The 23,969-nt window shown below is 37.8% G+C and overlaps 1 protein-coding gene across 1 annotated transcript in view; it reads right to left on the reverse strand.

Moving 5' to 3' along the window:
* Positions 1–22,358, reverse strand: part of CCNY (cyclin Y) — a 52,803-nt gene extending 30,445 nt beyond the window's left edge. The window contains exon 1 of the mRNA XM_053466367.1: positions 21,900–22,358. Within this exon, the coding sequence (XP_053322342.1) occupies positions 21,900–22,053 (154 nt within the window). The 5' untranslated portion in view covers positions 22,054–22,358. The remainder of the gene's footprint in view (positions 1–21,899) is intronic.
* Between the last annotated feature and the right edge of the window lie 1,611 nt (positions 22,359–23,969).

Genomic DNA, 23,969 nt, shown 5'->3' on the forward strand with positions numbered 1-23,969 from the left:
CACATGTCACCATCATATAATTGGGATTCCACTTAAAATCCTCTAAAATTTGCAATAAATTAATTGTATCTTTTAGATAAGCTTTTGTTTTTTTTACTACTGGTTGGAGGATAATATCAATATACTCAGATAAGTTGGACAGGATAGAGTTAACGCCTGACACAATAGGGCGTCCTGGAGGATTCTTTTCATTCTTATGGATTTTTGGTAAAAAATAGATCACTGGTGTTATTGGATTGGTGTTGTTTATGTAATTCAATTCTTCTTTTGAGATAAGTTGATTTAATAGTCCCTTTTCCAGCAAAACCTTAAGTTTGTCTTTTATTTGTTCAATAGGGTTATGGCTCAGTTTTCTATATACATTGTTATCGTTTAACTGCTTATATGCTTCGTCCTCATATTGTTTTTTACTTAAAATAACCAGACCTCCGCCTTTATCGGCAGGCTTTATAACGATTTCTTTGTCCTCATATAATTCTTTAAGTATTTTTCTTTCTTTATTAGTAAAATTATTAAAATCATATTTATTCTTTTTAATTTTTTCTAAATCTTTAAGGACCAGCCTCTCAAAGGTTTGTATTGCACTAGATTTATATTGGTATGGATAAAATTTTGATTTAACTTTTAAGTTTGTTTTTGAGATATTTTCACCGGTACTTCTATTTTTTGTCGTGCCTAAAGCTTCATCCTCTTTAATTTTATAAAATCTTTTTAATGTGACATTTCTCGTAAATTTATTAAGGTCAATAAAAGCTTTAAAATGATTAAAATTACGAGTGGGCGCATATTTGAGACCTTTACTTAAAACGGATATTTGTGTGGGGTTAAAAGATTTATCTGTCAAATTAAAAATACCTTGTTCTTTTTCTGTTTTGTTTTTTGTAATTATTTCTGTGGTGATGGGCCTATTCTTCCTTTTTTGTACTCTTCTTCCACCTCTATTTCCTCTAGCGTAGTATTGCACTTTTTCCTTTTTGTGTCTGTGCGTATCTCTAAAAAATGTTCCTCATAGTCTGATTCACAGTCAGAGGACAATGGATAAAATCTGTTATTTTTTAAAACTTCACTATAGGGGATTGTCAGTTTCTTCCTTAGTGGTGACCTACTCCTTAGTTTGTGGGTGATTGTATTCCGAGCTTTTGGTGATTGTTGAGGTGTGTCATAAATTGAAGGTGCTCTAGTGGGATATTTGTTTAGGAGCTGATGAGTTCTGTATTCTTTGTTGTGATGAGTTTTCCATAAAGGTGATTTATTTCTGTGTATTTGTGTTTTTGGTGATTCAGGTGAACGTGGGATTTTCATTCTGTATTGTGTCTGGTTTCTTGTGTTATATTGTTGTCTGTTGCTATAGTGTTTTGTGAAATCTTGTTGATCTTGGTTTTTCCTTGGTGTCCTCCGTGTGAGGGGTGGTGCATTTTTTCTATATCTTTGTGGTGAGGATGTGTCTCTGAAGTAGGGTTTTTTTACATAATTTGTTTGATATCTTATTGGTGTTCTTCCCCTAGGTTGATAGGATTTGGATTTTTGATTAAAAGTCCTAACTTCATTTTTAGCATAATCCTGTTTGTCTCTTATGTATTTTTTAATTTTAGTGTGTTTTGTTTCCATCTCTACCTTCTCTACCTTACTTTGAATTAATACAGAGTTCTGCTTGAATTCCTGAGTGTCCTCAAATTCAATTAATTTATCTTTTAACTCATTGATTTTTTTATCAAGTAGTACTAGATGGTGTTTCTTTTTTTGAATTAACAGGTTCATGAGGCCAAAGGTACAACTTTCTAATTGGTTGTGCCAATCATTCATGAAGTCCCCATCTTCTCTGTAGGTAGTAGGTAATTTAAACAATCTTAGACCACGTGGGGTTATTTTTTCATCAGTGTATTTTTTCAAAGTGGCTATTTCCCATTTGATTTTAATTTCCTTACTGATGCATTTTTCTAATTGGAAAAATAGTTCTCTCTGGGATTCCCTCGTTTGTATGGGAGTTGGGAACCTGGTGTTTTCATTTGGTTCATTAAAAATTTCCATATCTATCTTATGTTTTGTTCTATATTCAAATATAGACATTATATATAAAAAATTTGAGCAGCTTTTAACCAGAGGAAACCGGAGATAAGAGTAAACTTAAAAGGGGTAGGATAAAAGCGCTAAAAGCAACAACAACAAAAAACGAGAGAAAAAAAAAAAAAAAAAAAAAAAAAAAAAGTCCTTTTTAAAACAAAGTTATTATAGATGATGATGTAGCAGCAGAACCACTTGCCAAGGTTTCCTCTTCTTGGCTTAGACAGGTAGAGTAGTTCACAAGGGGGTTAGTGGCTGCGCTCTCACGGATGTGTATGAAGTATATAAAAGAAAGAAAAACACAATAGTGCAATATGTCTCAAAGCTTATTTTTGTTTGAAATGAAGGCCACAAAGGGCTACTCACATTTGGTAGGGGCTTCTTCAGTTAGCCCCAAAGTATACGCTTGGGCGATATAATCCTCGCCTTAAAGATTTCTTTGGCAGCACTATGTAATATGGGCTTCTTCAGTTAGCCCCAAGATGTGCATTTAGGTGGTATAATCCTTGCCTTGGAATTTCTTTAGCCTCAGCCTTTGGAGCAGTCTGGAGTGTCCACAGTTCCTTTTTGGTGAGCAATGATAGAGTTGCTCACTCCTCAGCGCATAGGTGGTAAAATCCCCACCAAGGATATAGTTGTGGCTGACAAGATATTTTGTCTTATAAATTAAAAAAGGTCCAGGAGCAAGATAAAAAAGTTTTTAAAAAAACTTATTTATTTTAAACTTTTGGTAATAAAAAGCAATAAAAACCAACAAAGGGTTAATATAAAATAATACACAAACGCGTTTCGCCTAGCACAGGCTTCCTCAGAGTGTATAGAAAAGCTCCTGATACATTGAATGTTTTTATGCAGTTTGAAATGTCTAAAATGGCGCCAAATGACGTCATCAACAAGGGGTGTGGCTTATCACAATTTTTTTTTTTTTTTTTTTTTTTTTTTTTTTTTTTTTTTTTTTTTTTTTAAATAAAACAAGCATAATTGGAACATTACAGAAAGAGGTGCATGTCAAAATCTATATTTAACCCTTCAGGGGTTAGGGTTTTTAAACAATATATCCAATACAATTCAGTCTTTCCTAAAATCTTCACAATATCCCCTCCTCTCCAGGGTATGGATATTTTTTTTATAGCAGTAAATTTTAATAACTTTGGATCTTTATTATGATTTAAAAAATGTTTAGAGACGCTATGGGTGACAATTCCATTTCTAATATTGCGACAATGTTCTGATATTCTAACTTTTAGACATCTTGTCGTCATACCTACATACTGTAAGCCACAAGGGCATTCTAGTAGATAGATTACATTTTTAGAATTACAGGTAATGCATTCTTGTATTTTATATTCTTTATTTGTGATATTTGATTTAAACATTATTTGTTTTCTTTGCGTGTCAATAGTTAATCTACATGCTAAACATGAATTGCATTTATAAAAACCTTTGTCATTATTAAAAAACATTCCTTTCGTATCCGTATGTTTGCGTGTAAAATTCTTTGTTAATAACATTTTTAAATTAGGTGCACCTCTAAAAACAATTTTTGGGTTATCTGGGAGTATTTTTCTTAAGATGTCATCCTCTTTTAGAATATTCCAATTTTTTTTAATAATTCTTTTAAAAATGTTATTCTTATTATTAAAATCGGTTACTATAGGTAGGATAAAGTTTGTATTTGTTTTATCTGGCTTTTCTTTATACTTTATTAAATCTTTTCTTTCCAGGTTTTCTATGCTAGCTATTGTGTGTTGAATTTTCTGTGCATTGTAGTTTTTTTCTAAAAATTTGTTTTTTAAAAAATCCGCTTGTGCTTTAAAAACAGGGGTCTCTGTGCAATTCCTTCTAATTCGTAGCATTTGGCTCTTGGGTATTCCTTCCAACCAAGGACCATAGTGGCAGCTAGATTGTTCAATATAAGTATTTGTGCATACTTTTTTAAAATGAGTTTTTGTTTTAATTTTATTATCCTCTATATAAATATCTAAATCTAAAAAATTAACACTGTCTTGACTAAAATTAGAGGTTAAGATTATTCCCCTATTATTGTTATTTAAAAATTTTAAGAAATCATTAAGATCTGGTACAGAGCCTCCCCAAATAAAAAACACATCGTCGATGTATCTGCTATAGGTGACCAAGTTTGCACTCCACTTGTTATTGGTCCAGATTACGTCATTTTCCCAGTCCGCCATGAACAAATTGGCGTAACTGGGCGCAAACTTGGTTCCCATAGCAGTACCTGTAAGGTACTGTAATAGAACAAAACATAAGATAGATATGGAAATTTTTAATGAACCAAATGAAAACACCAGGTTCCCAACTCCCATACAAACGAGGGAATCCCAGAGAGAACTATTTTTCCAATTAGAAAAATGCATCAGTAAGGAAATTAAAATCAAATGGGAAATAGCCACTTTGAAAAAATACACTGATGAAAAAATAACCCCACGTGGTCTAAGATTGTTTAAATTACCTACTACCTACAGAGAAGATGGGGACTTCATGAATGATTGGCACAACCAATTAGAAAGTTGTACCTTTGGCCTCATGAACCTGTTAATTCAAAAAAAGAAACACCATCTAGTACTACTTGATAAAAAAATCAATGAGTTAAAAGATAAATTAATTGAATTTGAGGACACTCAGGAATTCAAGCAGAACTCTGTATTAATTCAAAGTAAGGTAGAGAAGGTAGAGATGGAAACAAAACACATTAAAATTAAAAAATACATAAGAGACAAACAGGATTATGCTAAAAATGAAGTTAGGACTTTTAATCAAAAATCCAAATCCTATCAACCTAGGGGAAGAACACCAATAAGATATCAAACAAATTATGTAAAAAAACCCTACTTCAGAGACACATCCTCACCACAAAGATATAGAAAAAATGCACCACCCCTCACACGGAGGACACCAAGGAAAAACCAAGATCAACAAGATTTCACAAAACACTATAGCAACAGACAACAATATAACACAAGAAACCAGACACAATACAGAATGAAAATCCCACGTTCACCTGAATCACCAAAAACACAAATACACAGAAATAAATCACCTTTATGGAAAACTCATCACAACAAAGAATACAGAACTCATCAGCTCCTAAACAAATATCCCACTAGAGCACCTTCAATTTATGACACACCTCAACAATCACCAAAAGCTCGGAATACAATCACCCACAAACTAAGGAGTAGGTCACCACTAAGGAAGAAACTGACAATCCCCTATAGTGAAGTTTTAAAAAATAACAGATTTTATCCATTGTCCTCTGACTGTGAATCAGACTATGAGGAACATTTTTTAGAGATACGCACAGACACAAAAAGGAAAAAGTGCAATACTACGCTAGAGGAAATAGAGGTGGAAGAAGAGTACAAAAAAGGAAGAATAGGCCCATCACCACAGAAATAATTACAAAAAACAAAACAGAAAAAGAACAAGGTATTTTTAATTTGACAGATAAATCTTTTAACCCCACACAAATATCCGTTTTAAGTAAAGGTCTCAAATATGCGCCCACTCGTAATTTTAATCATTTTAAAGCTTTTATTGACCTTAATAAATTTACGAGAAATGTCACATTAAAAAGATTTTATAAAATTAAAGAGGATGAAGCTTTAGGCACGACAAAAAATAGAAGTACCGGTGAAAATATCTCAAAAACAAACTTAAAAGTTAAATCAAAATTTTATCCATACCAATATAAATCTAGTGCAATACAAACCTTTGAGAGGCTGGTCCTTAAAGATTTAGAAAAAATTAAAAAGAATAAATATGATTTTAATAATTTTACTAATAAAGAAAGAAAAATACTTAAAGAATTATATGAGGACAAAGAAATCGTTATAAAGCCTGCCGATAAAGGCGGAGGTCTGGTTATTTTAAGTAAAAAACAATATGAGGACGAAGCATATAAGCAGTTAAACGATAACAATGTATATAGAAAACTGAGCCATAACCCTATTGAACAAATAAAAGACAAACTTAAGGTTTTGCTGGAAAAGGGACTATTAAATCAACTTATCTCAAAAGAAGAATTGAATTACATAAACAACACCAATCCAATAACACCAGTGATCTATTTTTTACCAAAAATCCATAAGAATGAAAAGAATCCTCCAGGACGCCCTATTGTGTCAGGCGTTAACTCTATCCTGTCCAACTTATCTGAGTATATTGATATTATCCTCCAACCAGTAGTAAAAAAAACAAAAGCTTATCTAAAAGATACAATTAATTTATTGCAAATTTTAGAGGATTTTAAGTGGAATCCCAATTATATGATGGTGACATGTGACGTTCAGTCTTTGTACACGATAATTAATCATAATTTGGGCTGTCAAGCAGTAAAAAATCTTTTAGAATCAGATGGAAATTTTCCTCCTATTTTTATAGATTTTCTAATAGAAGCCATTAGGTTAATTTTGGAAAATAATTATTTCTGGTTCGATGACTCTTTTTATCTTCAATTAACAGGTACTGCTATGGGAACCAAGTTTGCGCCCAGTTACGCCAATTTGTTCATGGCGGACTGGGAAAATGACGTAATCTGGACCAATAACAAGTGGAGTGCAAACTTGGTCACCTATAGCAGATACATCGACGATGTGTTTTTTATTTGGGGAGGCTCTGTACCAGATCTTAATGATTTCTTAAAATTTTTAAATAACAATAATAGGGGAATAATCTTAACCTCTAATTTTAGTCAAGACAGTGTTAATTTTTTAGATTTAGATATTTATATAGAGGATAATAAAATTAAAACAAAAACTCATTTTAAAAAAGTATGCACAAATACTTATATTGAACAATCTAGCTGCCACTATGGTCCTTGGTTGGAAGGAATACCCAAGAGCCAAATGCTACGAATTAGAAGGAATTGCACAGAGACCCCTGTTTTTAAAGCACAAGCGGATTTTTTAAAAAACAAATTTTTAGAAAAAAACTACAATGCACAGAAAATTCAACACACAATAGCTAGCATAGAAAACCTGGAAAGAAAAGATTTAATAAAGTATAAAGAAAAGCCAGATAAAACAAATACAAACTTTATCCTACCTATAGTAACCGATTTTAATAATAAGAATAACATTTTTAAAAGAATTATTAAAAAAAATTGGAATATTCTAAAAGAGGATGACATCTTAAGAAAAATACTCCCAGATAACCCAAAAATTGTTTTTAGAGGTGCACCTAATTTAAAAATGTTATTAACAAAGAATTTTACACGCAAACATACGGATACGAAAGGAATGTTTTTTAATAATGACAAAGGTTTTTATAAATGCAATTCATGTTTAGCATGTAGATTAACTATTGACACGCAAAGAAAACAAATAATGTTTAAATCAAATATCACAAATAAAGAATATAAAATACAAGAATGCATTACCTGTAATTCTAAAAATGTAATCTATCTACTAGAATGCCCTTGTGGCTTACAGTATGTAGGTATGACGACAAGATGTCTAAAAGTTAGAATATCAGAACATTGTCGCAATATTAGAAATGGAATTGTCACCCATAGCGTCTCTAAACATTTTTTAAATCATAATAAAGATCCAAAGTTATTAAAATTTACTGCTATAAAAAAAATATCCATACCCTGGAGAGGAGGGGATATTGTGAAGATTTTAGGAAAGACTGAATTGTATTGGATATATTGTTTAAAAACCCTAACCCCTGAAGGGTTAAATATAGATTTTGACATGCACCTCTTTCTGTAATGTTCCAATTATGCTTGTTTTATTTAAAAAAAAAAAAAAAAAAAAAAAAAAAAAAAAAAAAAAAAATTGTGATAAGCCACACCCCTTGTTGATGACGTCATTTGGCGCCATTTTAGACATTTCAAACTGCATAAAAACATTCAATGTATCAGGAGCTTTTCTATACACTCTGAGGAAGCCTGTGCTAGGCGAAACGCGTTTGTGTATTATTTTATATTAACCCTTTGTTGGTTTTTATTGCTTTTTATTACCAAAAGTTTAAAATAAATAAGTTTTTTTAAAAACTTTTTTATCTTGCTCCTGGACCTTTTTTAATTTATAAGACAAAATATCTTGTCAGCCACAACTATATCCTTGGTGGGGATTTTACCACCTATGCGCTGAGGAGTGAGCAACTCTATCATTGCTCACCAAAAAGGAACTGTGGACACTCCAGACTGCTCCAAAGGCTGAGGCTAAAGAAATTCCAAGGCAAGGATTATACCACCTAAATGCACATCTTGGGGCTAACTGAAGAAGCCCATATTACATAGTGCTGCCAAAGAAATCTTTAAGGCGAGGATTATATCGCCCAAGCGTATACTTTGGGGCTAACTGAAGAAGCCCCTACCAAATGTGAGTAGCCCTTTGTGGCCTTCATTTCAAACAAAAATAAGCTTTGAGACATATTGCACTATTGTGTTTTTCTTTCTTTTATATACTTCATACACATCCGTGAGAGCGCAGCCACTAACCCCCTTGTGAACTACTCTACCTGTCTAAGCCAAGAAGAGGAAACCTTGGCAAGTGGTTCTGCTGCTACATCATCATCTATAATAACTTTGTTTTAAAAAGGACTTTTTTTTTTTTCTCTCGTTTTTTGTTGTTGTTGCTTTTAGCGCTTTTATCCTACCCCTTTTAAGTTTACTAAATATTCATTCTGTTGTCAAGCGTCGCTGTTTCTATTTACATTAACACAATGTTCTCCTACCCAAAGCTGTCTTGCCAAGCAAAGATTTCTTTCGCCTGAAGGAGGATCAAGACAGCATTTCTGGCATTTTTCTTTAAAATCAAGTAAAAATACCAACTGCCAGATGGCACATATGTCTTCGTTTGTTTTGTTCCATGAAGATAGCAGATGAGGTGCCGAGGTAGTGACAGATTTCACTGCCTGCAGATGCAAATGAATCAAGTTATCAGTTTGAGCAAAGATTAAAATAGTGTCAGCTGCATGTTCCAGGCGACATGGAGAGAGGAACAAATGATACGAGGGGACGGTACGGGAAGAACGGTCGCCTCATTGCACAACACGAACGTATTCACCTGCACGGAACACAAAACCGGGATTAGGAATACTAATCACTGCCGTGCTAAAGAGAGGTAACCGTCGGAAGAACAAGCACTCCGCATTCATTATTCAAGATAATGGAAGCAGATCCATAGAAAATGCAAAAACAGATTGAGCAGCAATCATGTAAAAGGGGTAAGAGATAAGACACAAGTGTCACATGCAAGCGAATCCAGATCATAGCTGCCAGAAATAGCATCCACTCTCCCCCGAGGGCAATTCATCATCCGCCACGGCGAACGGCCTTCCATCCCTAATAAAACAAACAATGTACAATGCGACGACGATAGAAGGAAAACAGAAAATATATACAGTGATCCGGTTACCAGATAGATGACATGCCCAGAGTGATTATATATTGTGCCAAGATCCAATCTACACATAAGGGTTATGGGTTCACAAGGAACACTCAATGTTACTTAGTAAAACAAATGTATTCGTTTCTTGGTTATCATGGAATGGAGGCAGAATAGAGGAGGCATTATGTGTTTGTGCAATTAGTTTGTGGGTTGGTTCTGATGCTTAATTTAAATCATATTTTTTCCGCTACATTAATACAAGTAGCAGTTTGCTTTATTGTGTGGGAAAAATGGATGGCACTTCACAGAATATGACTCTAGTGGCACAACTAACCTTGTACTGGTTCAAAATTGCTTAGAAAAGGGCCCTATATCGAACCGGCACGGGGAGACAGGAACTTATCGGGGTCACGTTACATCATGTGACCCTGCGTACATGTGCAGTATATGTGTAAGTATGTATGTATAAGTGGGGTGAGATGAAGTATGTGTACGCGTGTGTTAGTATGCGTGTGTAAGTGTGTTTACACGTGTGTCAGAGTGTGTTGGAAGGGGCAGAAGCGGCACAGAAATTGTTTGGGGGCAACAATGGCCCATACAAGCAGTTTGGGGGTTAGGATGGCACGGATAAGATGTTTGGGGTAAAGGCAGCCGTCACAAGCTGTTTAGGACAAAGGTGGCACATGTTGCTTGGTGAGGCAATGTTTGCACCAGGGCCCTGTGGTTTCTAGTTACGCCCCTGTGTGGCTCTTTATACTACTGAAGACTTCTACGATGATTAATAGGATCATTCCCAAAAGGACATCGGCCATGACATCCAAGGATCCCATTGAAGATCCCTGGTTCCTCTTATTAGAAACCCACCTTACGTCTTTACCACTAGAGCAGTCACCATGACTTGCTGTGTTTATATCCATAAAATGCTGCTTACAATTCTTATCTTTGCACTATGGGACCTTTCAATGTGTGTAAAAGAAACAAAAATAACATAACATTTTTTCTGTACCTCTAAGAACAGATGGAAGGGCTGAACACAACCAGCTCGGGTCATAAAGTTGAAATGATTTATATTGCTTCACTCTATGTTTGTAGATATAACTCCTTTCAACTTAAAAGTGTCTTCTTCAGCCATCAAAATCAATTATTTATTAAGTGTAAGTGCACAGCACAGACCTCAAGTGGATGTTCAGACAACAAAACTACAATTGAAATCCGTTCTGATGATCACAGCAAATATCAAAGCCAGAAGCCTGTACTTTTCATGGTTTAAAATAAAAAATGTGCGCTATGTTGTATATTTAGTATTTTTTCTCATTCTACTCAATGTATTGTGTTTAATTAACTAGAAAATCTAATTTTTGAATTGATTTACAATAAAGGAAACGCAGTTACGTCGGTCAGGGGTTAATCAGGATACATGCCTTTTAAATTTATTACATGAAATTGAAAAACTACAGAAGAGAAATTCTTATATGGTATGCATGGCTGCTACTTAATCTCAGCATCAAACATAAGGTGGATTTAACAGAATATAAAGCTTAGAATATATAGTAAAAATAGTTTTCTTGTGAATATAACATTTAAAAAAGAAATACTAAAGTTTCATAAGTTTTTGGGACCTCAGAGGTCTCTACCACACTCTCAAAAGAGACACAAAGTGCTATAAGGGGGAAAAAAAGGGATCATTAAACCTCCAATTCAGTTAAAAAGTTAAACTTTTTAACTCAACATTATGAAGGGTCTAAAACAGCGGATATCTCTAAAAGAAGGCGAGGTGCCCCGTATAATGCATGGTTGATATGAGGAGAGATGTTTATATAGAGAAGTCATCTCCCTGATTTAGGTGCACATTAGGCAGGGCCAGATGAGCCCTTCTCACAGAAGATGGGATCTGTCCTCCATAAGGCCATGCATGAGAAACACTGCAATACATACTTGAGGCTTAGTGAATGAACCCCTTACATTTGGTTTAGCCAGGTATGGTGGATGCCTGTTGCGTTCATCAAGTTCTCACTTCATCTAGATTTGGATTGTACGGGGTAATGACAGAAAATGCCAGAATAGGAATTTGAGATAAAAGGGATGAGGATGTGGTCCACAGCCAAAAGATATCATATTCTGCCATATACTGGATACACTGCCCTTTCATTTGATACTTTAACATGCTTCAAAGTATTCGGATTAGAAGAAAAATTAGGGAAAAAGCAAGGCTTACATTTAAAAAATAATAAAACCCAAGCGCATTAAATACCTTATATCTTTAACATAAAAAATATCTAAAACATTTTCTTCATTACATATTGCGAGATTTCTTTTGATTTTCAGGTAATAAGTATTTTATTATATAAAAAAAAAACAGGTGCTTATGTGGGCCGAAAGATGACAATCAACACATAAACCAGGGACGGGAAACGGATGTTTTTTTTTTTTTTAAACCACCATGGGGCAAAAATAACTCAGATGAAAATTATTGGCGCAGCTTTTTACTTTGGTACTTGATCAACAAGGCAAAATAAATATACTACAATTTAATTATAAAGCCAGTAAAGTAAAGTATACTAATATTTTTACTGTGAATACAGAATTGACACAAAATTAGCTAATAAGTGTTTAACTTTTTTTTTTTTTTTTTAATTTACATGAAAGAATACGTTATTAAAATATTGAAATGCAGATTGCTGGAAGTGTCTTCCCGACTGGTAATTTGTCTTCTGCTCAATGTGTATGAAAATGAAAGAATGTAAGAAGCCCAATAGCACTTTAATACTCGCTGTACAGATATAGCAGGAATATTCAGAAACCCACGTAACTTATTAAAATTGTAAGACGGCATATTTCTGTAGTGTAGCAATTATCACCAATAATGAGACTTTAAAGGTTTTAATGAGATCTTTACAAAGAAAATGTATTTCTAAAACATAACATCAGACTCAGCATGAATATCCTTGAAGTGACATTAACCTGTTAGTAACACTCATTGCTATCCAGATACATTGCTTTCAATTAGCACATCCAAGTCAGTAAGGGGGGGGGAATTGTATTTGCATAAGCGAAAAAAGAAAAAAAAAATCAGCATCTAATAATTAAAAAAAAAAAATCCACAGTGAAATGTATATTCCCTACCCATTCAACTGTATTCATCATTTGCGTGTGCAAAAACATATACTACTGGCATGATTTAGGGGTAGTGTTTGCTCCACTCTGTTATTTATACCCATCCCATCTTCCCACTTAATTATAATAAACCCGCCTACCTGCTACTGGCCTGGCCTCCAGGAGGATAGGCTCCACCCCTTCCGTGTCTCTCTCTCTATATATATACACTGTACCTAGTCAGTGGAGAAGCTGGTTATGACCATCAACAAGAACGTGTTAACCCCAATCCCCAAACATAGGCATAATGGGCCGGCTACAGTGGAGATCTCTGCTCTCCCCAACCAGCATAATTACACCATGGAGGCTCAGCACAGGTGGAGACGACTGGGGCCCCCAAAGCAAAGAGTTAGCATAGTCATCTACATGTATCTCTTAACACGTAGCTTTACGCCATCCACTTGCCGACTGGGACGTAAGAAGGTGGCCTGGGCATGAAGGGGTTAAGGGTTAAAACCAGCCCAAAGGCTCACTTTCTGCTCTCCCTGCAGGGCCGAGAGCCACTACACTAACTGCAAACCCCTTCATGCCGTGACCCCAAAACGGTTATTCGCTGCCAGCACAAAGTTCTTTTTTGAAGATTTTAAACATAAATAAATACTTAAGGAGGCCTTGGTAATCCCCAAAACTATTAAAGAAATAAAAAAAATAAAACGAAATTCGGTAAAAAAAAAACAAAAAAAAAGTAAAAAAAACTTTCCAATTAGTAAAAATGGCAACAAAGGAGTTCAAAAATAGGCACAAACCCAGAACCTATTCATTTTATATTAAATCTGAACAGAATCACAGTGCTTATACAAAAACAATGATAAGACATTTAAACAAATACAGAACAGAATCCTATCAATGTTATAGACCTCTGGCTCAAAAATAAAAAGGAAATTCATTAGTTTTCTCATATGTTCCCACTTTTGTAGAAATTCTTTGTCTCTGCGAGACGGCCATTCGCTGTCACGTGAGGAGCGGAGCGTGTAGACAGGCACTTTAAGTCACTCCTAATGAGCTGGTAGTAAACAAAAAAAAAAAACTTCTTGATATTTCGTTGTTATGGTACCGTGTACGTTAATAACTCTGGGGTGATCATGTCCCCCATGTTATTACAAGCGTACAGGCCCCAAACACCCCCTACCTGTCAGCTAGTCACCCATTGCTATTGCCTGCCATGTTTCCTATCGTCCTGGAGGTCACGCCGTCGGCACACAGAACATCTTCATGTTATGATTCTACTATGGAAACTAACATATTTCTCAAATCGTAACTGAAGATGCTCGGTGCTGCACCCCCCGTGTGACCCCGGTGCCTGGTCCCCAACAGGATTTTAAGGCACCCGGGACAGGACATCCAGCATCCTCTGAAGATGCCCAACCATGGAACCAACTTCATGGAGGGTCTGTCCAGGATTCCAGATAACAGTTATGGCAAGATGTGACCCAAGAAAAACTAATTCTTTTCTTCCTCATCCAAGATGAACAGGCATTCTGCATGACAGATGGCATAGATGGCCCTTGTCCTGACCCAAAACTGAGAAAGTTGCTTTAGTCAGCCTCGGGCTAGAACAGTGGCCCCAAGTCAACGTCATGCATTGAACAGACGCAAAACTGGAGCCTTTCCGCAAGCGACGATTAGGGAAAAAAAGAAAGATTTAACTAAACAGACAACAACCTGGAATAATTAAAGAAAATACCTCTTTTGCTAAAACACAGTGAAACATCCCCACAAGCAACACCACAGGGTCATTCATGTTAACCGGATTACTAGCAGAAGTAAAAGAAAATTGTGTTTATCTCGGTAATATTAATGGCATCTGCTTCTAGCATTAGTGTAACAAGATTACTATAACAAGATAACCCAGACTGAGGATAACGAAGAGAAATTGCTGTGCCAGATGCCTTGTGTTCAGTGAAATAAAAGATACAGATGTAAAAATCATGCAACCCATATGAAGAAGAGACCTTTGAGGTCCCAAAAGCATATGTAACGTTACATCTTTTTCTATGCATGTCAAAGTTTAGAACGAGCAAACTAACCAAGAAAACGTCTTTTTTCCTTTAATTTGCTTGAGCAGCTTAGAAGATCTTCGGTTACCAACTGAATCCTACATATCAACCACAATTTGAAGAGTCACCGGAGAATTTGAAAGCAGCCAAAACGTAAATTAACGTAGACACGCAATATAAAATGAAAAACTAGCTATGAGGACACCACCAGAAAATCCACACAAGAGCCAAGACATGAATAGTAAGCCATTCCAGGTAAGACATCCGTTACAAGGGGTTGGCACCAACATTGCTCATGGTGGACAGTTACTGGGGTCTGCGGTGGACAATGTTCTATAGATCTTCACAAACCTTTATAATTTATTTCTATGTTCAACCTACTCCTGGTTCTCCACTGTTTGCAAGTTCTCACAACCTGGAACCCTCTCGGAATTTAGAACGCGGCACTAATTGGGTCAGAAAAATATCAAACAAGTCTTTATCCGGGACAATATTCTGGCCTTACGTACAGAGCTCAGGGTAGTACAAGCCTGGCCAAAATCTGGAAAGACACCCAACGGTAGCAGACTCTGGACTAAGTGTCTTAAGTCACACCGGGAAACAGTGTAAAGTTCTCATGCTCTTCAGCTTCTAAAAACAATAACCTGCTTGGCACCCATTACCACGTACCCATCCGAAAATATAAATATGCCACATACTGGGGGGGGGGGAATGGTTGGTGTTCTTTAAAGTTAATTTAGGCCCAAGGTGAGCAAAGGCGAGATTAATATCTGTGACCAGCCCATGGCAGGCTAGGAGATGTAATATCCCCCGGAAGCTTTTTCCATACCAAGTTTAAGTTTATATATTGGATTCTCTTATTATTAATAAAAAAAGAATTCTATTTCTAGAGTATTCTATTTTATAGCGTATTCCTTGCTGGTATTAATATACAGTAATGAACCATACTGGAATCCTCTGCATCACAACGGATGATTAAAAATCCTACTTAAGAATCTAATTTCTAAAGCAGATTAGGGAAAGCGTTACTTGGCCACCTCATCGTCACTTTCTAGCACAGGAAATTAAATTTTAAGCAACGTACAATTTCAAGAAGGAAATTAAACATGCCAGCTGTACTGGAAGAACAATCCTGCATACATTTCACAAGAGAAACATTCTGTAACCTGGGGGGGGCAACAAAAAGACAAATGTGTGTATATGCAAAGGACTACCTGCTTTACCTTTAACCCACAGACAGATTGGTGAAGGCACCCACCACCTAAGGAAAAAAACCTTGCCATAAATCAACCGAGCATATATGTTGTGTTAGTATTTTTAGTACACCACATGGCAATTTCACAGCAATATTTACACCTATATTTTTGCTGAGATCTCGTATGCCTAAAAAAAGAAGATGAAAATATGTAAAAGGCAGACAAGCAAGAAAAAAAAGGTAAAGAACAAGAAAAGTGAGAAAAAGATGTCAGCAAATGATACTGAAAAAGGAAACTGCTAAAGAGGGAGGAAAGAATAGAATGAAAAATGACAGGAGGCAGAAAGCAGATTAAAAAAAAATAGAGAGGGTAAAAAAAGCTTTCAAGAAGGCAAGAAATCCAGAGAAAGGGCCCTTTCTTTATAATTGCCCCAGGGCCGTTTATGATCTGGAAAAAAATTCCAACTACGGACTAATTGGAAACCATTTTGATCGCCTGTAACATGTGTAACGGAGAACGTCGTACATATTTCTGTAGAATGTTTGGAGCCCATTATGAACGGACTACAATACATTTCACTGCACACAAATTAATGCCTTCCTTGGTTATTCTAGTAGCCAAATGTTCACCATGGGGATCGTATGAAACGGTTCAGCAACAGAGAACCAGCTACATGAGGGTTTGGGGGAAAAGGTTCCTGAACATAAGCCTTAAAGCCCCCCTACAGCTTGCGGAACAGCAGGATCCCTCTCTCCGTGGATCATATTTCAGCCTTTTTTAATTAAAATAAAATGTCTGAGTTCACAGGTTGCCCTTATTGCTAGAAGAAAAGGCCTTATTAAGACTCACAGGGAATGAAACAAACTAGACTTCCAATAATCCTTCTAATACAAGGATTTGGGTTCATATATTGTTTTGATTCATTATGTAATTTTCTACGCTGCTGGTACATCCAAAGACACAAGCGTTCAATGTATGGCGTTCAGAGGTTTTATCCGCTGAATCAGAGAAGGTATTCTTCTCATCCCCGGTGGGGTCTTGTCTCCAATCACGTACATGGATCGATAAAGCCTTCAGTAGCGCCTGCGCTATACTCTTACCGGACTCTGCATGAAATCCCACTCGCATTCCGCGGTCTTGTTGAATCAGAAAAGGCCCGGTTGATCATAAAGCACTAATTTCTCCTGCCTATCCCATGGGTGTTAAAACGATATAGGCAAAAGGCTATCCTGACTATAAGTCAGGATGAAGAACCCAATAAGGTTTGAGAACAAATACATACCAGTAAGAATAAAAATAGTATGCCATTCCATTTACTCAAAAAGAAAAATGAATACTCCCATATTATCCCAAAAGAAAATGGAGCATTTGGTTGAAGTTGGGCCAACGTGGGAAAAACGATTGTTCTTTTTTCCCCCATAAGCTTTCAGAAAAATGGATCTCTTCTTCATATGCGTTACTTGCAATTCCACTTACAGCCACAAGGGGGTCCAGGAAAACTAACCGTTTAGGTAGCATTTTACACAACGCCTGGATTCTTTCTGTGCTGCTCGATTGACATTCATACATTCTGTAGATGTATTTTAAACGGTACTATATTGGGATATTACAAAAAGCATGGTAACCTAAGTTACATTACTACTTTAACTCAAAAATTTTCTGCGACACCCTACCGATTGGTTTAGTATTCAACCCTTGGTGTCTCAGCAACATAATACAGACACCTTCGGTTCCATGATTGATCACTCTATGAGCATATAGCATACATATACCAGTCATTCAGCCAATCTCACCAGATAAAAGATTCTATTTTTCAAGAAGACAACCCATTTGTGAACGAGTAACGCTGGTCCTCAGAATTCAGAACACATTAAAAACGTTCAAACGGACAAGCATGAAAAGAATAGTTTCATCTTCATTTGTGTCCCATGTCATCTGATTCATCGCTTGTTCAATGAAGTCTCACAAAGGAAATGGTTTATAGAATCCCCTTTAGCATTATCCGGAAAAAATAATTCATTTTTTTTTTTTCGCTTTGCAATTTAAAGCCAGTACAGAAATGTATTCTTCAGCTGTAACATTCATTGAAAGACGGCGTTGTATTACATACGGTGCCCACACAGGGCAGTATGGAAAATGCAGAAATAGGTGGAGAAGGTGTGACATCATGCCATACCATGGGCAAAAAATGATGTCACATGCTGAGCAAAACCCAGTTCTGTTATTGTACTAAAAGAGAGAAAAAAACATTGTTCTCATCTTCTTAGGTGGAACAATCAAGAAGGAAGACATTCTAAAATATTATATCTCACAAGCACATAAATCATGGCCCACAATTAAAAAGGACATGAAATGCTAAATTTCATTAATCACAAAAATAACAGCATATAAATCCAACGCTGGCGGAAAGAAAAAAAATACTTGTATTAAATGCACACACCGTGGTCAACCGTAACTAATGATTAATCACGTGTGTTGATATTCTCTACGTTGCTTTCGTTGGGACGGCTATTAGTGGAATGTACGGTATCGCAATCAACGCTATTATTCAAATTTCCACGTATTGAAATTTTTAACAATGCTAACTGCAGCTGTGCAGCGCTAAAAGCTTTCAGATACAACCGTACAGCTGCGAGAAGTGGAAGTTCCCAGAATAAAAAATAATGATATCTGATAAAAGCCATGCCTCCCCCCTCAGCCAACGCAAAAGTGCTATATCAAGAATGGAAATCGCAACTTCCCGACGGACCATTCCCAATAATCAGCTTCCACCACACGACCAGGACCAGCTAGGGCGAGAAACAATGTTCTCAATAAGAAGGTCACGAGAGTCCAAAAGCCAAGCAGGAGACACCTTCATTAACGTTATAAAATACGAGGTTCTTTCAATAAGGCCTAAAGCTCCATCTTATTTATATGGCTTTAAGTAATGGATGTTGGCAAACATCCTCAACAAATCACGGTAAACATTTGTCACAATGTTGCTCGGTTACTGGTTGACACAACAAGGACAGAAATCACAGATTTGATTTCTAGACTTATTTTGTTTCCTGTATACACATGTAGTTTTCCGTTTAACAAATACAAAAAAGAAAACACACAATACAAAAGCACTAAAAGAATAAAACTTCTAATATAACCGTCGTACCATGGTGTCTCGGGAACATTGTCAAGAATAACGTAGAGTATTTAGGCTCAGTACTTCGGAGACCATGAATAGGCCTGTTCGAAAGCAAACAAAACCTTGTTATTTTGGAGACATTGAAGGCAATTTAGAACAACGCTGCCTGGGCACAAACAGAACAACCGGGGTGAATATACCGCCTTTCAGAAGATAAAGAGCCGCGTATATCTTGATCACGCCTGTCCTACCCCCTGTCAACAAGATGAAGAACATAAACTGGGTTGGCTCAGCGATGAAGATCAGAGTTGGAGGGACCTTTCAGATTAAAGTGACCGAAGCCCATACCAAAGGCTTGTAAAAATGTGTGTTAATATCTTGGTCCCCACGTAACAGTATAAAAGATGGGGAGTGTTGGCTACTTAACTCGGAATATTATAACATAATCAGAAGATCTGGAGAAGGGATCACCCATGATGTGCAGAAGAGGAAAAATATCTATTATTTTATCTTAAATTACTCGGAATTAAATTCTGATAGCTCCTGCAGCTAAATCTGCGCTCATCATCTGTGATTTTACTTCCTCCTTCCTGGACAGATGGAGCTCTCTCTGTGATGAACAGAACAGGTTACAGGCAGAACACGCCATAAACAGAACGTGACACGTCTCATTAAAGGGACAGCCCAACAATCACAAATATGGTAGCGGAGTATGTCCTCATGCAAATACATGGACTGTTTGAGAATAGCCCCCCACCTCCTCTATCATGCATTTGCCATTTCCCCCCCCCCAACATTTGTCGCTTTCCCCAACCTCAGCTCCAGAAAACCCCCTTCTTGCTCACTTTCAGCCAGCTAAGGCACTACCACAAGAGTTCCAACAAGACTCCCCCCAAACACATATGGAGAAAGCGTCCCAACGGGCTTTAATAGAACTTTCTTGCCAGTGATCAGCTGCTCCAAAGATGCAAGGCTGGTGTAAAAGCTGGGGGGGGGCAATGCACTGTAGCGATGAAGCTGCAGCTTCTCCTTAAGGCAGGTACCTTTGGTTTGGGGTTTTTCCCTACAGGTTTACCTTTGTACTTGTCGGATTGTATGGGCCACTGGACTTAAATAAGCGTACCTCTGTAGTTTATCTCTACTGTTCACGGCTGAAATACAGCTCTGACTATCAAGATCCAGTTCTACAAGATGCAGGATTTATTAGAAAGATATAATCACATATGATAAGAACACAGAAAATGATAACAAAAAAGATAAATAAGTAAGCTGATTGTATATCCAATAATGTCAGTAACATTTTCTATAGTCGGACTGGATATCCATAAGTTGCTTAAAAAACAACTCCCATTGCGCTTAGCCACAGGTGTATAGGTTACCAACAACTGGAGGGGCACACATCTGCACATGTCCTATATTGAATGCGCTGAACATGAACAGGAGAAAATAATGAAACGAATCTACATGATGGGCATCTTTACAACATAGCTTATGTTGTAAAAATCAAGCCTGTTTTTAACCAATTAGATGCCATTTTGTGAATTAAAAAAAAGGCACACATTGGCCAACGTATGCACTTGAATGCATTTGATAGCTGTGTGGTCCCCTCAAATGTTTGGGGTATCCCTTTACAAAAATGTATAGAAGGGTCTGCAAAATCCCCCCATAAACGATTTGCCCCTTTCCCCAGAGTGGAGCTGTCGGGGGACAGCAAACTGACCCTTTAAAAAAATACCCTAAAGCAGCACTAGTAATAGTAATAAGAAAACCTAAATTGACACGCAACATAAATATTTTTAAAATATTTAGAGTTTGTTGGAAAATTTGTCAATGGTTGTGTTTTATTGTTTATTTTTTTTGAACAAAGTTTCAAGAATCTATTTGAGAACAGTCCACCGAGCCGCTCTGATTCGGCGTCCCCAGGTTAACCGGTAAATGCATATATATTGCAGCATTATCAGTAGGTATGATGTAATATACAGATCTGTTTTATTGCACTGACTCTGTAGGATTCTGCGGACTATGGATTTATAGTTTTATAGAAACAGTGGATCCCTGCCAAGCTCTAATAAATCTGAAAGGCAATTTTTCTAGGTCACTAAAGCACAGCAATATTTGGCCACACAAGAGAGCGCCTGGTCTCTGCAAATTCTGGATTTCGTGTAAAAAAAAAAAAAAAAGAAAAGGTAACAATGCTCTGCTGTAAAACAAGGATCTAAGTTACAAAAAGGGCGAGAAACTCAAATCGATTACAGGTCATCTCAATTATTATATGGGTTAATGGTGCCTTAGTGCCTGTATTACTGTATGCACATTACAGGCAGCGAAACTGAATACATGATGCCAGGAACGAGAACCATAAACAATAAGGGGATCAAAAACTCAATCCATGAAAGCAAACACGAAGAAAGATACCGCAAAACCTGCCATTACATGCTATGCTATATAGCCTCAATTTCCACAGCTCTTCTAACAGAGGGCTCGGCTCGCAGGCTTGCAATCTAGGGTTTCTAACAGTCCCCTGAACAATGCCCAGCAGTATATTAATGCATTATATTATTATATACAGCTAACCCTAATCCCAGCAGCAGGCAAACAGGGATGGAGAGGCTTCTTATGGAAGATCTTTAAGCCAGCAGCCTCTGGGTAACAAAAGAAACCGCACACAGCTGGATAACCCTTTAACTGCCACAGAGCCTGGAAGAGTCAATCAAAGCTATCAGCTTCTAGGTCCCAGTGCTGATTTAACCCTTTCTATATAGTCAGGGAACCGATCAATGGGGATTTATTAAATAATAAAAGGAGGCAGTCGGGCTGCCACAGCATCCACCCTGTAAAGCAGCGCTTCCTAATTACAACCTTTCAAAGCAATGGGGGGGGGGGCTGGGCATCTCCTGCCCCCATCAACAAACCCCTACACCCCCCTCTACGAGCCCGAGCACAGTCCCAGCAGCATCTCCTGCCGCCCACTACAATCTATTACCCCCAGCTGCCTCCTTTACCCACTTACCGTCAACGTTCTCCCGGTCGCTGATGTGCTGCAGGTTGTGGCCCGTATCCTCCCTGCTGATGTCGTGCTCGGGTCGGTAGGACTCCAGCCTTGAGTGGGCATTTCTCCGCAGCTTGGGGCTGGAGGACACGCAGCATGATGCGGTGTTGCCCATCCTGCTGCCCCGTGCCCCAGACCCACCTGCCTGTGCTGCTCCAAGCGGTCAGGGTGCAAGGGCGATGGAAGAGCTGAGTGGAATGCTAACGGGGCAGATCCATGGGGCGGTACACGGAGAGGTGAGGTATTAGAGGGATGGAGCCCCTTTATATCCTGCTGTCCGGGAATGGCAGCCTCTCCCCCGGGGATAGCACTCGGGCATCTTGTCTCCCGACCCTTTATTAATGAAGCCTCTCTGCGCTCTCACACAGCAGAGCCGCCTCCTCCTCAGCACCATCCGCACACAGCCCGGGGCTGCTCCCTGCAAAAGGTTCCGGTTCAAAGGGGGCGGAAACAGAGAGGCGGAAGGATGTAAGAGGGACACCCAACTGCCTGGATTGGACGGGGAACCGGTTAGTAATACTGTGACGGTCGGAGGTATCTGCTCAGGTTCTTTGAAGTTCCGCTCCTTCCTGTGTTGGCGGCTGGGTGGTTTTGTCAGAGCTCCGGAGAGCAGTGATGGTGCCGCCATAGACTTGGATTTAACAGAAGGAGTTTCCGGGTCATTATTTTTGCCCATTGAGAGGGTCCACATACAGCCCGGGGGTCCCAGTATATATGGAGGGACACAGACATTCCCAACGTGTCTAAAGCCAGGGGCCACAAATACACGACGGGGGGTCTGCGGTGTACCCAGTAAAAGGTTCCGTCTCCCCAGGAAAACCTCTCAGAGATTGTAAACTCATGTGAGCCGGGTCCTCGTCAGCTTCTGTAAATCGGAATTATCCTGCATGCCCGACTTGTTATGTCCTGTCCACAAGTTGTACAGCGTTATGGAATATGGTGGTGCTATATATATCAATCAATAATAACCATCTATTCAGAGGCAAAATCCATGAGGCTCATACTGGTGTCGCTGCCGTCAGACAGAATATGATGAAACTCAACCATTTATATATTATTTCTACTGCATGTTCCCAAGAATACAATGCTGCCCCTCCCTCGCACATAACCACGCCCTCAAAACACGCCCACAGCTATTATGTGACGCCCACATTAATGCGCACAGAAACTCACGCTAACCCACTCATCCAACACAACCTGCCACAACACTCACGCTAACAAACACGCAAACTAACATACCCAGACACACGCTAACATGCAAACTAACATACCCAGACACGCTAACAAACACGCACAATAACATACCCAGACACACACTAACAAACACGCAAGATAACATACCCAGACACACACTAACAAACAGGCAAGATAACATACCCAGACACACACTAACAAACACGCAAACTAAGATTCCCAGACACACGCTAACAAACAACGAGAAACTCACACATCCAGGCACACACTACTATAACCAAACCACACAGACACACTAAAAAACACAAACTAACATAACCACACACATGTCACCAAACTAGCATACCATTGTGAAGCCTCAGCCTGCCCTTAACACAGCTTGCGGGACAAGTTGCTGCGCTACTACCACAAGATCACACACCTAAACCTCGCTTATTCTTAACAGCACCAGAGAGAACTTGCCTTGGGTTGGCGAATTGCTGCTGCTGTCAAAGTACCAGTTTGTTCCGTAAATTCTGTAGATTTTTTTTTTTTGCACACATCAGAAATGTTTTCTGTAAGTCCAGATCTGTATGTCAAAGCTATGAAAGTCAGGCTCCGTTTGTATTTTTATTTTATTGATGTCGGCATCAGAGACAAGTTCCATATAGACATAATATGTTACGGTATTTAGTTCTGCATTGTTGCAACTCATCGCTAAATTTTAAAAGGAGAAAGAAATACGGTACGTACTACAGCTATATAGTAGCTTTCCTAAGCATAGCGTTCATAAACCATAAGAGAAAATAAATAACAAACAGAAAATATACATAGAAACTAGAACTAAAATCATAAAGA

Source organism: Spea bombifrons, chromosome 5 (assembly GCF_027358695.1).
Source record: "Spea bombifrons isolate aSpeBom1 chromosome 5, aSpeBom1.2.pri, whole genome shotgun sequence".
NCBI classification, from domain to species: Eukaryota; Metazoa; Chordata; class Amphibia; order Anura; family Pelobatidae; genus Spea; species Spea bombifrons.